Here is a 15,597-nt window from a genome sequence, read left to right as displayed (position 1 = left end):
ACGCAGTTTCTTTCCAGACTGCTTTGCAGTTATGCACTTTGTTATAAATACAAATTGAAAGAATTGAACGTGTGCTCATCAACATGGTGAGATTTCCGTTTTTAAATGACGTCATTGAAAAGTGGGGCGTGCAAAATTATTCATCCGCTTTTCTCTTATTTCAGCCACCTGTGTACAGGAATTCCCTGATAATTTCGGAATTATCCAATGTTGACCTCAATGACTAATCATGATCAAAAGAGTCCACCTGTGTGTAACCGGTAATCTAGTCTCAGTATAAATGCGCCTGGCTCCAGAATGGTCTCAAGAGGTCTATGAAAAGAAAATTGGGAGCAAACAGCATCATGAAGACCAAGGAACACACAGGATAGAGTTGGGAGAAGTTTAAAGCAGGATTAGGATATTATAGGAGGAAAATAAAACCCAACTTGCCAAGCAATGTTCGATTGATCATATTGGAATGCAGAGAGAGTACCAGACCACTACAAACCTCACAAGACCAGCTATCCCTCTGAAATTTCAGCCCAAACACGGAGAGCACTGATCAGAGAGTTGCCCGTGATCACTCTGGATGAACTGCAGAGATCCTGAGATAAAGTGGAGAATCTGTACAAAGGAAAACTATGAGTCGCACACGCAACAAATCTGGCGTTTATGGAAGACTGACAAGAAAAAAGACATTTTCCAATAAAACCATAAATGTTTACACGTAAAAGTAACACTGCACATCGCTTTGGAAACATCACCCCTACTGTCAAACATGCTGGTGGCATCGTCATCTGCGGCTGCTTTACTTCAGAAGGGACAGGGAAGATGGATGGAGACAATTACAGGGCCATTTTGGAAGAAAACCTGCAAAACACCTGAGGCTGGGATGGACATTGAACTTCCGACAAGACAAAGATCCGAAATACTAAAGCAACTTCTACAATGGAATGGTTCAAAACTAAACATATCCAGGTGTTGTTAGAATGGCCAAGTTAAAGTCCAAATCTGAATCGAATTGAGAATTTGTGCCAAGATCTGAACATTGGTGCTCACAAACACTTTCCATCTAATCAACTTGAGCTGGAGCTGTTTTGCAAGGAAGAATGGGCAACATCTCTAGACGTGCACAAGTGACGAGACGTAAGCCAAAAGATTAGTTTATAATGGCCTGAATAATTTTGCACGCCACATTTTTATTTAAAAAAAAAAATTAAAATATCACATGAATTTTGTGCTACTTCATGATTGTTTCCCACTTGGTGTAGATTCTTCTCATTGTGGTCTCGGTTGAATAGAACATGAGAGCCCGAACCTCAATCACAATTAGTATGAGCCAGGACATGCTAGCCATGCCTAACATTTTGCAGACCGTGTCCCAAGGGTAGAATCTCTTGGGAGTCTCAAACAATCACCTGCCAGTGACAAGGTCGAAACATGCAAATGTAGACTTATGACCCCACCTACTGGCACATGAACGTCAATTACAGTACTACTGTCCACTTCACACTTTCTGCTAATAAAGTCACTCCGAGACCGAATGGCAATAAGCTTTTTATTTAAACATTAAGGCAGTGTCTTATTTGTTTTCCATTTGTACACTGCTATCCACAAAGCTTGCTGGTGGGCATGTAGAATTTATCCATGTGTTTTTTGTTGTTTTCTTTTTGTAATAACCTAGAAGCAAGCCACATAAATATTTACATCTATTTAGTTTTATATACAATCCTTGCTATTATACAGTGGGATATAATTACATAAAAAACGTTACAAACAAAATGTTTGAACAATGTTAGAATTTCCCCATAGCCCCCGGCCCTCCCTCGCTCCCTCCAGGGACCACATCAGGTATTTTGAGATGTAAGGAAACGGTGGGTGGACAAAATTGTGTGAGCAAAGGCAAAATGACGCATGTTAAAATTCAATTTAGTACTGTATATGCTTTCAAATCAATGGATTAGTCTGTCATCTGTTAAAGCAACAGCTAGATATGGCTTTGTCTGTTTATGGTCACATTCTTAAACTTCATCGATGGATTCATGACAAAAACGCGGAGGGAGATATACTGTACAACATCTGGCGATATTACATAAAGTCCACTTGTCTTCACCTGGGGACAAAACACTCCAATTCCACCTAGGAGATGGCTGAGATGAGCATTGTGCAGACGTGACATGCTTCAGCATCCACAGGCAGGATGGAGGAGGGAGAGGAGGTAGTCCTAGAACAGTCAACACGTGGACGTCGCTGTGCTCAAATAAACTACAAGATGGAGGAAACTCCGGACTCGCAGATGATGGCATCCAACATTGGACACTTGACACAGAGTGGATCAACTTGACACTTTTGTTTGTTTGTTTGTTTTTAAATCCTTTCCCATTTCAGTATTTCTCATGAACCCGACCAAATGCAGGCGCAGTGAAGTAGACTGTCACAAGTTGCCGCCAGGGAAAAAACATTGAATGCAGGACTGATTGCTTCTGTGTGTGGTTTCAAAGCTCGGCGGGTCTCGTGTGTGACTGACAGATGCGCAGACAAAGACATTTCATTTGCTTCTCGTTCGTACAATTCCCAGCATGGACAATAGGACCCCTGGCAAGGGAAGGGGCAAAAACAAACAAAAAAACACAATTGTGCGTCACTTGGTAACTTCAGTACTGTGCGTGTAAAATAAATGGCACTTACCACTAAGAATATATTATAATGTACAAAAGACGAGAAGCTAAGGGTCTTCCCTCTATGCAGTACAAGGTTAATGGTCAGACTGTCACAAAAGCTCCAAGATGAGATTCTGGCAGGTCAGCTGAAGACGATGCAAAGGACTGAGGTACGCCTTGTCAGTGTGAAGGACCAGCTCGACTTCTCCTTCACTCACATGATTGTCGCTTGTGTTATTTGAAATGACTGGTGGTGAGTTCGACAGGACGGGGAGACCTTCCACCACGGGCTGCCATGCTATTCTCAGGTCCATTTTGTCACCGGATTCTCCACTATGCCCTTCTGGACAGGCCGACAACTAAGTGCTTAATATCCCAAAAATACAGTTCAATCAACACAGATGCGGTTAATATAAAAACAGCGAGAAAGTGTCCATTGTCTGAGTGCCATCATGTGGCTAATTGTCTCACGGGACACCTGACAGCAGCAGGCCTCAGCTCTTCCTCTGGACCCTCGCCAATGCATGATGACATCAGCAACAGACAGCATGTTTACCCTGTAAACCAATGATATGACCCTCCTGTGCTCAAATCCCTCCCCACCCTAAAAGCATTTGTCACTGCAGATCAAGGACCACACATACAGTACAACCATAGAACGTTCACCATTAAAACATACTTTGCGTTTGCGATCGCTTTCCAACCAGAAGGCTGCATTGAGTGACTTAAAAGAAGAAACAAGAAAAAAAATAATGTTTTGTCCCATCACTTGCATGCACTTGTGCATTTGCAGCAGTGTAGACACCGTAAATAAATGTAAGATGAGTCTCTTGGTAGATGGACTGCTGCGCTTAAGGCAGGCGCAGGAGCCACCACACTTGGGAACCAACCGAAGTCGTCAAGAATCCCATCCATCAAAGAAAGCGTAAGCACTTGAGTGCGATGAAGGTTGATGCGCCCAAATTGATAAGGCCAGTGAGGAGATGCCAACACGGTGTGAAAAAAGGGAGGAGTTGTTCAGATCTTCCTGGAGTGAGCATGTGGACCGAAGAAGGAAATGCAGAGTGGAATGGTGCGGGATGTTTCGCTGACGTGCACTTGCGTGTATGGTGGCATTGTGGCTCACTCGCTGTCAGACAGGGACTCGTACTGAGACATGAGTAGCGGCTTGGGCTCCTCCTCCCAGGTGCGGCCCTGTCCCTGACCGGGCACGTGGCCGACTGGCTGCCCGGACGAAGGGGAGGGAACTGAAACCGTCCCGCTGGGGAAACGCATAATCAACGGGTTGCACGGGAAGGGAGTTGGCGTTGAACCTGAAAGAAGCACAAGAGGGTGTGTTGGACAATCTACAGTGAACCCACAATTTTTTTGTCACTTGGCATTTGTGAATTCACCTAATTGCAAATTTACTGTATTTTTATCTTCCTGTTTTTTTGTTGCTGTTTTGTGCCCATGCTGAAACATTAAACGAATGACTTCGGCACTGTCTTGTGGTATTGTGAGACCAAGGAACTACGTTGCAGTGAATTGAGGACTTTCACTGAGATAAAAGTTGTACTTTGCCACCATTTTTATGGCATCTCTAGGCAATTCTAATCCTTTTTGGAGGGGCATCAATTACCTGTGGAGGAGGGTCTATCCTCCCAGACTCGGTTGGTCAGTGGTGTTCTTCTGTTACAATCTCCTTCTGAGTGAACTGAGGACACTGACGATGGCCTTTCACCCCCTGAAAGGCCGGGTCCCGGAGACTTGGCCTTGCGCCCATTAGAACGACCACTGGCCTTTGAGGGCTTCCCACCACCTACAAAAAGACGACGGAGCTTGAACCTGCGACAGCATTTCAAGCCATACCAGATGCCGCTAAGCTTGAGCACACTTATTTTGCATGGGGGTTGTTCTCCAGTGACCTGTTTCAGGTCCTGCCGCTTATTCCAAAAACATGCACCTTGGGTTAATTGCAGATTGCAAATTGTCCATCAGTATGAATAAAAGTGTGAATGGTTGCTTGTCTATATGCTTTGTCATGCTGTGGCGACCAGTCCCGGCTCTACCTAGCCTTTTGCCTCTTGACGTGTTGCTTAGTATGAAATGAAAAAGTATTATTCGCTTTTTGTGTGTGTGTGTGTGTGTGTGTGCGTGCGTGCGTGCGTGCGTGCGTGCGTGCGTGCGTGCGTTCGTTTAATACAACTTTTGTGGTGCGCAGGCAGTCTGCTTGGTCAGTGCTATGCCCCAAAAAATTCGTAGATAATAGCAATGCATTTGCCATCAAACCACCTCAAGTCTACTGTAACTTTTTCTCTGTGTACTGTACTCAGATATCTAACAACAACAACCCTCCCTTATCATTTTTGTCTTGCTCTATGGCGAAAGCACAACACAAAGACATTGCCAAATACCATGCTATGTGTAGTGTAAACACAGTAGCTGCTGCGGAATTATACACACTACCAGCAACATTTTTTTTTTCTTCCAAACTGAATGGAACATCGCTCTGTCAAGGCAATAATGCAGTCGATACTGCAAATTTTAAGGCTCATTTAATGCAAAATTTAAGATTCCATTGCCTGCCAATCAGTTGATGGGTTTTCAACATGTGTCCTTCTCTCCCCCGGTATGCATCTTAAGTGAGTTTTCGCTTTGGACACTGTGTAAGACATACTGATGTTTAAGATGATGCTAACCGCATCTTGTACATTCTAAACCGTAAACTTGTTCGGATCGCTGATCGTGTTCGCAGGTTTTGATGTGGTTTGTACATGTTTGGAGAAACTCATCACCTTGTGAGAAACTGTCATCAGTTCGTCCATCAGTTCCGCTCAGAGAGACAGGCAGACCCGACGTGAGTGGGTTAGCAGCACTGGCTGGGGAGCGTTCCTCAGGCTGATCAGTGAATTTTCCCATGAGCGCCTTTCTTATAATGGCCTCTAGACCTATGGAGCTGCCAGGTGTCTCTGGAGTTGGGTGGCTGCGGACACTCACAGATCCTGTTCAAGAGAGGGAATGGACCATTCATCAAATCAGAAAACCAAACACAACATTCAATTTAAACAGTGAACGTTTGAAGAGAGAAGATGTTGACTCATGAAAATTCCTTAAACTTATTGGATGAAGAGAAAGTAAGCAACGGGATGAAGTAAAGACACTGGAAAGTAAACCGAAATGACGACAACCAACATGGCATGTAGGGATGTCAATAGGGAGAAAGTGACCTGCTGTTGTAGATGCTGGCATGTTGAAGATTTCTGTTCCAGGCTGACCTGCATCTGAAATTGTAAGTATGCACACTTAGAAATTGTTATCAGGCTGCAAAAGTAACCATGCTCGAGTTAAATACTCACTGAAATCACTCTCATTTCCCACTACAGTCATCTTCTTGATCATCTCCTGCTTCTTTGATTTCACAATAGCGGAGGTGTTCTCAGTCAGCTTGCTGAAGAAAGCTGGAGGCTGAGAGGCGTTAGGAGGCGAACGGGAGCTAATTCTGTGGGATGGAAAAGTACTTGGTCAACAGAAGGCACAGCCGAACCAGCTAGAGTACTTTGGAGCTAACCGCGCTGCATAACATGGAGGAGAACTGACGAGCCTACGCTCAGGAAGTCTGGGGCTCATCAAACACTCAAAGGAAATATATAACTCTCACTTATGTGGGAAATAGATCCATAGCAACAAAGTCTTACGCTTGCTCTCCTTGTTCATTAGGATAGGACACTCCTCCCTGGATTTCGGGCCCAGAATTGGCTCCGGCAGGAGATACCGGTTCAATACAGTCATTGGAAACACTGATCGGAGAAGACTTGGACTGAGGAGGAGACCTGCAGAGCACACACACGAGTGACCTTTGATCCCTCCACGTACCCTCATGTGTCGATGAGACACGAGTAGTTGGAGCCTATGAATACATCTATTAGATGTCAGAAATAAAACGGAGTCATATGGAGTCATGCAGGCTTTCCTTGCACAACCGCAGACAGTTGATCATGTCTGCTCCTGCTTTGTAATGACTCTTACCGGTCTCTGTTACGATCTCCCCCAAGGCCCTCAGGATAGCGGGTCACTTGGGGAGACTCTTGGGATGTGGGCTGGGGCTGTGAGGCACTGAGAGGACGGGTCAAGTCCAGGATGGGTGAGCCATGATAACTTTGTTGATGCTGCTGCTGAGTCTGCCTTGTGTAATCTTTCGTTATCACCTCCTGTTGCCATAAAAAGGTATCGACATTACGTGGTCACAGGCTACACTCAAGACGATACAGACAGTTATGAAAATGTTAGGGTGTGGACTTACACTGATGTGCTGAGCCAGGGTGACCACCCTTTGGCTTCCTTTGACACAGGGAGAAGGTGGCTTCTGACCTGGGGACAGCCTCTCCTCAGATGGAGGACGGTACAGAACATGTGACTCCATCTTCTGTGGAGCTGGGAGTTAAAAACAAACACAGTGAGGTCATTAAAAAAAAACACACACACACACACACACACACATCCACATAAGTAATGTGCTTTGTGTCCAATCAAAGACAACAAATGTGCTAATGAAACATGCAGGATTAAGATCGAGTCCACCCCTCACCATCTTTGGTGGATGTAACATTTAACAATGTCATATGCCATAAAATGTCTGATCAGGAAAGTGTATTGTCCTTTATCATCCCTTCTTTTGCGCAACAATAATACAGTGTTAAAACACTAAAACATCTTGTTAGGCAAGCTTTCGATTAAAATCCAAAGTAGTTGGGACATTTTCTTACTTTTGACAAGAACTTAAATGTCAAAATGAATTTTCAGCTGATCCAAACAGAATTTGACGAATGAAACACGGACTGGATGAATACTGTAAATAATGTCCAACCAAGAACTAGCTTTTCCAAGCAGATCATCATAAAGAAATTATTCATGAAGGTTGCCATAAAATGCATCTCCCCAACAGTGTAAATGTAAGGAGATGATGATGCAAGCTGTTCGCGGGGGATAGCAATGATTGCATGGAATCCCTCAGAGGAGACATCCTCCAAAGGCACAGTTGTTTTGACTTCTGTTTGCGAGTAACGAATGACAAAAATGTATCGAAACAACAGCTTAAAACAGGCTGCCTTTCTCCCTCTAGACTTTCCTACTTGTTATTGAACGCCAATTAACAGTACCGGAAACACCAATGATGTTGATGTTCATGTGGATTTATTTTGAGCAGTTTTAATAAAAGCAGCAATTGCGCTTCACGCTTGCAGTTAGTGCAGATGTTGTCATAGTGATTTTAATGTGTATGTGTATCTATATGGGAAGACCTTTTTTTCATTTCCGTTAAAAAAAATTGTGGAGCAGAACAGCTGCTTGAGCTATTAAATGAAAAGTTCAGAGAAGCTTAATATGTATAATCTTAGTGTCAAAAGGAAAATCTTAAGAGTAGTAGTTCAGTTAAAGTACTGCCATGAACAAGTAACTCAACAGCTCTATTTAGACTGAAACACAAATAGCAAGAGCACACTTAAGATGGAAAACACGTTTGAAGAATTTGGATGGACTAAGCATTTGATTCTGCAGGAGCATATTGGACGAGGATGTTGGTATAAAATGAGCGGCCGTTCCGTTCTTACAGATAAAAGAGGTCAGCGTCACAGATGACTTTAAACCTCAAGTCAGGGAGACGTCGTAAAAAGAGCCGTAGCTGGTTAGACTGATTTGCGCTTTAACGGCCAAGATCGGGACAATGGTGGCGTCCAAGTTAGGAACAGGGATCATGACCAACCGCACGTGGTTAGTATGTAGAGCCAGTCGGCTGCACAGCTACCATTTCAGTCATCATCTTTTTTGATCAGTCCAATGTTCTGCACCTCCTTCTTCCTCACAGTAGCGAGGGGGGGGGGGCAGAGGGATAGCTTCGGAGTAAATTATGATGCCAAAACAAGAAGCATGCAAAGACTTCGAGGGCAGGAATCAGTAGTACCCCATCTCCCTCTGAGAAGCTTCGAGCTGCCTGAGTCACATACCACGTGGAACAACAGAAGTCTGTCTGGTGGTTGGCACAGCTTTCAGCGCACGGCCTTTCTTATGTAACTGTTACTCTGACTTGGAGTAACAGCATTTGATGATAGTGCCATTTTAATGGGGCTCTTTTGTCACCCGATACATGTATCAAGTGAAATATGTTTGTTCTGGGCCTATAAGATATCTGAGACAAACAATCCCAATCGTGACGAAATTTCAATTTCATTTTAGTCATGCCTGTTACCACTTTTAAACAACGATGCTTCAAGTGAGTGGCCAAAAGGGAGGGAGGAGGGGTGCCTACGTGTGAATTTTCCAACAAATCTTTGATGTAAAGACAATGAAGTGATTTTCTGACTTGATGTCTGATTAGCAATCACGATTTGAAGCTGACACCTTAAAGGACACCTGGGATATTGCTCTTCCTCAGTGAATATAAAATGCCTGAAATTGAGATTGCATCAGTTCTCAATCAGACTCTTCATTTCATTTTAGCCAGTGAGGTGGAATCTGGGTATGCAAGAGTTGTTTTTCAGAGGGCACCCTGGGTGGTCTTTAAGTTTAGAATCATTTTATTTTAAAGGATATAGTATAACAATTAAAAGAACAAAAATGTAAATGAATAGGGCTGATTTGATAATGCCAACCACCACAGCGTGCAAAAGGCCACAGACTGACGGGGGCGTGTCTGGGTGATAACAGGACCCTAGGATCAACAGCATCTTACCATCAGTGGCGCTGGTGGCAACAAGCGAGCCCGTCTCTGGCATCCCCGTTTCACAAGATATTTGACGCATAATAATCGCGTTTATGAAGTTGGCCGCAGTCATGGTGGTCTTACCGAGTGCTCTGAGTTCTTGTTCCTGAATGGACATCGGTTTGTTTTGAGTCTTTTCCCTACTAGGTGTACCACTTTCCCCACGGCCAGGAGGGTTATCCAACTGCAGGTGTGGTGGTCGTCCGGAAATTGAGGAATAAGGACCTGGATATAATCCTCCCTGGCTGGGGTTGGAAAGCTTGGGGTCTGACTTGCTAGCGGGCCCATGCTGGTCTTGGACTTGCTTCGGTAATCCCCTGTTTTTGCCATCACGACTCTGTTCTTTGCCGATGCTCGAGTCCAGTGCAGGTGCATAGGCCTCAGGGGGCAAGCCAGTCCTTTGAAGATGACTATGGTAACCTTGGTAGCGGGAAGCTCCTGAGGGTATGGATCTGGTGAGGGGGAGATGCATGTGTGCATTTAATTCACTCTTAAAACTGATTCCATGCTGGTTTGAAACACTGAAACAATAATCGGCATTTACCGTAACACGGAGGAACTGGAGTGTTCGGCAGAGACATTCTTGCTTCCGGTATTGTGCAGGACGCTTGGCCTTTGCTGCACATTGTCTTGGGTGCGAGGGGACACTGGGGAATGCTGGTGGCTGTATGGCTGGGAAGAAGGTCTCACACTGCTACTGCTTGCTAAGCTGTGCTCTGTACCTGAGGCACAAACAGGTAAACACACATTCAAATATATTCTCCCCCCTCCTGGACTTTGATGGATAATAAAAAAATCACACTGGGCTCCACACCTGGTCGCCAAATGGGGGCATGCTCCACGTTTGCTCCACCCTTTTCTCTGTCCCGTTCTCTGTCCCTGTCGCGATCCCTCTCTCGTTCTCTCTCCCGTTCTCGTTCCCGTTCACGCTCGCGCTCTCTCTCCCGCTCCCGGTCTCTCTCCCGATCCCTGTCTCTGTCACGATCACGTTCTCTTTCACGCTCTCGTTCTGAAGAGGAAGATGCGCCTTGCATCTTATTCATGTGCGAGGAGCCAACTTTGTAGAAACAGACAGACACAGTAATTATTATATCAGTAATGATTACTAGTGCGACTGGTAACAATTACTGGTATGACTTGTCATACCGGGTGAGATTGGGGGAGTGGTGTAAGGCCTGCCGGGGAAGGTGGTGCTTCCCCCTGGGATGTAGGTGATACGATCCATTGGCGAGCTGGCTGTCCCTGCAGAGGGAGGGACCAGGACAGGTAAGTGCGGCACCTGAGATAGATCAATGATTCCTATAATAGAGGGGGAAAGAAGAGGAGAGCGAAAAAAGTTTTAAGGGCAAATAGCCATGCGATGGTTTAAAGCAGGCGGTTGCAACTCATTTTAATCATTGGCCAAATCAGCATTACGACTGCACTGAGAAGACATCAAAGATTGACTGTCATTTCACAGATCAACTTTCATTATTTTAACTTAATATTAACATCAAGCATATATTTTGCCACAGTTAAGGGGGCTCAGAACTACAATAACAGAGTAATAGAGGCTCAGACTTAAAACAATAACACGAAGAGCAGCTTTGTAAGGATTAACCCAGAAATACTGACCACCATTGTCATGCTCACGTTCTGATGATGGAGTCTCTCTTTCGGTCAAACATAATAATAAGCTTTCGTTCAAACCGAACCTTGACTTGAGTACATTTGGATTTATTGGTGGAGTAATTGGTGGAGAAGGTGCCTTCAAACCTTTAGCCAATAAACACCAACGAAATGGTCTTACCACGAGGGGCTGCAGAGTAAGGCAGAGGAAGGGGCTGATCTCGTGGTGTAAGGCCCCTGAGCATGTCTGAGCGCTGGGCAGCCATAGCAGCTGCTGCAGGCCACTGGTGCATTTGCTGGGAAGTAATGTAGTCATTGAGCAACGTCTGACGGTTCTCGAGGGCCGCTGTGTCTGGAAAGCCCCGGATGAGGTAGGGATAGGGATGCGGGTATGCAGGGTTGGGGGCCAGATGGCGAGGCAAGTAGTAGGCTGTATTCAGGGGAGAAAAATAGGGTGATTTCAAATATACCCACAATTAAGACCATTGAAGCTTTATAATGAGAAGACTTGATGGTGTCCCATAACTCTTTCAACGATCCCACCCGCCACCCTCCTTAACTCATTCAGTCATCATCGGTGTGCAAAGCAGTCACTGTGACTGTACCTGGGTCAATGGGGATGCCGCGAGGCAGAGCTGCAGGATCAAAGGCCAAAGGAATTTGTCTGTAAACATCAGCTCCAAGGCCCTGCAACAGACGCTCATATGTCTGTTGGTCAGGAACCCCTGGGAGAGGGGATTTGGTAGAACTCATTTCCCTTGGGGTCGGTGTGGCTTTACGCTCCTGAGGTTCTTTCTTACTGCAGCCTGGAGAGAATAAAACAAAATGTACAAATAGAACAAAATGTCAAAACATCAAATACTTCTTCTTTTTGAAGACAAAAGGAAACAATTACACTATGAATCCAAAACTTTAGTTTTTGACTCAGCCCTGCAGAGGTAGCAGTAAGAAACATCAATGTCCTCACCATCATGTTGCCTTTGACTCGCCTCCCTTGAGAGAGGTGAGCAACGGTGTGATGGTCCAGGATAGGGGTTTCTTAAGGTGCCTTTGTCCTCGTAGCCTACTGGGCTATGATGGGATTTAGCTCCCTGCTCTGAAGCGAGTGTCAGGGGAGAAGAGCGTGCTATTGGGCTAGCGGTGCTGACCACTGCACTCGGGCGTCCTTTGGGTGCCTCTTCATAGCGTCCCCTCTCAGCCCGCATCTCCAGGTGAGGGGGCGTGTTATGGTAGGAACGTGGTGAACTGGCTATGATGGAGCGAACATCATGTCGTTTACCTGAGCCAGCAGCTTCCTGCTTCATGGGTGTTCCCTGAAGAGACGTATGAACAGGAACATTCAATCAGGTATTGGAAGAAAATAAATAACGTTTACAAAGCGCTTGGATGCATTTTAATGATATGTATACCGGTGTTATAATGCCCTCCTTGGCTGTCTGTCTGAGCTCCTCCCTGGGAATGAGGTGGATGGAGCGTCCAGCCTCCTTTACTGTGGGCACCATAGCCTCTCTGCTCTTCATTGGGTCCGACAGTGACGTGGCCCCACGTGGCGGAGAGTTCTCTCTTTTCATTTGCTTTGCCTCCCTTCTCAAGTAGCTATCCTGAGGGTCCAAATGACGTGGTATACCTGTCACCATGAGAATATCGAATTTCAAAAGAGAATATATCAATAGGGCGTAGAGTACAATCATTTTACCGTCAGCTTTAGTTAAAAAAAAAAAAAATAGAAAATGAATGGGTGACACAGCCTAGACACAGTGGTTCTCTTCTTGAGATCAAAATAACTTGGTGCTATGAATGATTGAAGTTGAGCAATCAATAGTTATTTTACCTTGGGAGATGGAACCGCGGATGTGGTGAGCATCTTTATAAGGTGTGTGGTGTGGACTGTCCCTGTCATGAGGCATGGCTCGACCAATAAGACCTGAAGTTGGACAAGTGGCAAAGCGAGTTTAATACTAAGAGTGGAAACTGAAAAATCCAAGAACCAACAAGATCAGATTGAGCAGTTGTTACCTTCACAGTTGGAGGCAGACAGTGAATCCCTCATTGGCAGACCTCGGGAGATGCCTCCCTCCATGACATCATAAGGACGCTTTACGCCAAGAATTTCACCAGGTTGGCTTGGCCCTCTCCCCTCATCTTTAGAGGTTTGAGAAACTGGACCTATTCGTTCCAAAGAGGAAGATGTGGTTATTATATTTTCATACACTAAACAGAAATATGAACAAAACACTTTCGTTTTCTGCTCCCATTTTTTGTTTGCTGACTCAAAGACTTTTTCTATGAAGAGAAAAGGAATGATGTCTCTCAATCATTGTTCCTAAATCTGGCCAAGTAAGTTTTAATGAAGGCTTCTCCTTTGTTGCGATAATACATTAACCTCACAGGCGAGGCATTTCATGTCAGGGTTCCGATTTTGGCAGGTGTAGCTCATGCACAACGGACAAGTGCATTTTATTGATTACATTTTGAATGCACCGAGACGAAATTCTGAGGCCCATTGCTGTGCCATTCATCCATAACCATCACTTCATGTTATAGCATGATAATGCACGCCGCCATGTTGCAAGGAGCAGTAATTTCCTGGAAGCTGAAAAAGGCCAGGCTTTTGCATGGTGTGCATACTAACTGGACATATCGGCCATTAAGTTTATTTGGATGCGTGGGACACAGTGATACAATGTATTCCATCCAGTTCCTGCCAATGTCCAGCAACTTCACACAGCCTTTAATAAAATGGACCAACATTTCACAGGTCAAAATCACCAACCTCTCATATTTGTTAATTTTTAAGTCAATGTTGCGCCAGGCAAGGCAATTAAGAACAGTTTCTCATTTACAATGCCGACTTACTGCACACTAACATTGACCTCGACAGATTTGTGAACAATATTTGAGAGAAACAGGCTTTTTATGTACGTACAAAAAGTCTTCAACTTTTGAATTCAGCATTATGAAAATTGGAGCTGAAACTCAAGTGTCATTTTGACATTTTTCTTCAGTACACATACTGCGTTCAGTATTTAGGATATCATTTACACAGACATTGTTGGGTTTGTACAAAACACTCACGGTCATATGTGAGGATGTGCCCACTTATTCCCTCATAGACCACATGACCTTTCGACAAGGCGTCGTCGCGCTCCCTGTCAGCACGGCTAGCACTGTCCTCTGTGATCAGACGGGTTATAGTTCCCTTATACAGCACATCAGCCGGTGTCCCCTGTGGACACAGTGAGAAGACCCATACTCATTATTTTACCATGAAGCAGATGGTTCAACTGATGACATGAAATTCAAATGTGTAATAATAATTTGATTCAGTCGGCTGAACCTAATCTTGATTTTCATCTTGGGCTGAATGATTTTAAAAAATAATCTAATTGCGATTGATCCACAGCCCCTGCAATATTGCGATTGCAATTTAATATGTGATGATTTTTTCCCCTCTTTCTTTGTATTTTTGGGGGGGGAAACAGCAATCAGTAAGTCTGTATTACAATAATATCAGACTTCTTATACACACTGTAAATGTTGTGGTCTTACGGGTTAGCTTTACACTAAAATAAAGGCAAAGGAAACATGAATGAATATGAATGATAGTCTATCTCTGTCAATTAGGGTAGAAGCACTCAAAAATTAGTGTTTTAAGCGGTCACGCCAACAACTTCACAAAATTCTGCCAAACAAGCGCGGCCTAAACATAAGTCAGCAAAGCCTATATCCGAATACATCAACAAAGCAAACAAATCTGACCGCTTTGAAACGATATGTAAAAATGGACAGCACCTCTTACCACTGAACTTATCCAGACACTACATAAATTCAAAAGTAAATCAAATATACATTTACATTACACTATATTAATAATAAATAAATAAGACCATCGAAATGAAGCCGAGGTTGTTTTTGCCTTCAAAACCGCAGCCTTTGCGATGTGAATATTGCATTCTACTACATTGCAACGTCAATCTGAATTTTGTGAATTGGTCAGCCCTATTTTCAGCCTTCATAAATCTTACTATCAACATCAACTATCTTGGCAACATTAAGTTTTGAATGATAGAAAATAACTGATCTGCCACAAGACAACGGCTTGTGCACCGCTAACTTTTTCTTTGCTAATCTGTCTTCACAGACTGAATGAGCCAGTTGGGTATTACATTACAGTGGTTTGGTTAGAATTAATAAGTACAGACACAGCACACCATGTATTTGTTGCTAGGGTGACTAGTACCCGTCAAGGGTTGTGGTTATGCCACAGCTGCTGGGAAATCTAGTTGCTGCTGCACTTGGTCTGCCTTATGACCTCTCTGCTGCTCTGAGAACAAACACTACGGCTGCATGTTATATAGCTTCGGAAGGAATCCGTTTAAGGCCAATCAACTGTATTATCGGGATACAAAATGAATGTCTGTGTGTTGCTCCCTACAAGCTCAGACGTAACACACACCATATAGCTTGTAGCTAACACACTTATGGCAAAACGCTATTAACCAATACACATTAAACACAAACTCATGAGAGGAAAGTGGGGGCAGTATCTTGCATAGAGCACATACTGTACTACATTCTATATACACATTTGGTAGTTTGTCATGGTTCATA

General features: G+C 44.2%; 1 protein-coding gene across 4 annotated transcripts in view; it reads right to left on the bottom strand.

The window, feature by feature from the left end:
• Positions 1-1,526: 1,526 nt before the first annotated feature.
• The window catches only part of ncor2 (nuclear receptor corepressor 2), a 111,174-nt gene continuing 97,103 nt past the window's right edge, over positions 1,527-15,597 (bottom strand). For 3 of the 4 annotated variants that reach the window (XM_019862775.1, XM_019862778.1, XM_019862779.1), the window contains 19 exons: positions 14,062-14,212; positions 13,003-13,152; positions 12,818-12,910; positions 12,396-12,613; positions 11,954-12,299; positions 11,592-11,792; positions 11,168-11,416; positions 10,525-10,677; positions 10,193-10,435; positions 9,923-10,100; positions 9,463-9,830; positions 6,925-7,055; positions 6,651-6,832; positions 6,320-6,454; positions 5,981-6,123; positions 5,852-5,905; positions 5,420-5,626; positions 4,264-4,443; positions 1,527-3,955 (listed from right to left, as the gene is read on the bottom strand). In XM_019862775.1, coding sequence (XP_019718334.1) covers positions 3,765-3,955; positions 4,264-4,443; positions 5,420-5,626; positions 5,852-5,905; positions 5,981-6,123; positions 6,320-6,454; positions 6,651-6,832; positions 6,925-7,055; positions 9,463-9,830; positions 9,923-10,100; positions 10,193-10,435; positions 10,525-10,677; positions 11,168-11,416; positions 11,592-11,792; positions 11,954-12,299; positions 12,396-12,613; positions 12,818-12,910; positions 13,003-13,152; positions 14,062-14,212 — 3,573 coding nt within the window. In that variant the 3' untranslated portion in view covers positions 1,527-3,764. The remainder of the gene's footprint in view (positions 3,956-4,263; positions 4,444-5,419; positions 5,627-5,851; positions 5,906-5,980; positions 6,124-6,319; positions 6,455-6,650; positions 6,833-6,924; positions 7,056-9,462; positions 9,831-9,922; positions 10,101-10,192; positions 10,436-10,524; positions 10,678-11,167; positions 11,417-11,591; positions 11,793-11,953; positions 12,300-12,395; positions 12,614-12,817; positions 12,911-13,002; positions 13,153-14,061; positions 14,213-15,597) is intronic. The other variant, XM_019862777.1, reaches the window with a different exon arrangement.

The sequence above is a fragment of the Hippocampus comes genome, unplaced genomic scaffold (assembly GCF_001891065.2).
Source record: "Hippocampus comes isolate QL1 unplaced genomic scaffold, H_comes_QL1_v1.1 scaffold147, whole genome shotgun sequence".
Classification (NCBI taxonomy): Eukaryota; Metazoa; Chordata; class Actinopteri; order Syngnathiformes; family Syngnathidae; genus Hippocampus; species Hippocampus comes.
Note: the sequence above shows the minus strand (reverse complement) of the source record. Positions and strands in the feature narration are given on the sequence as shown.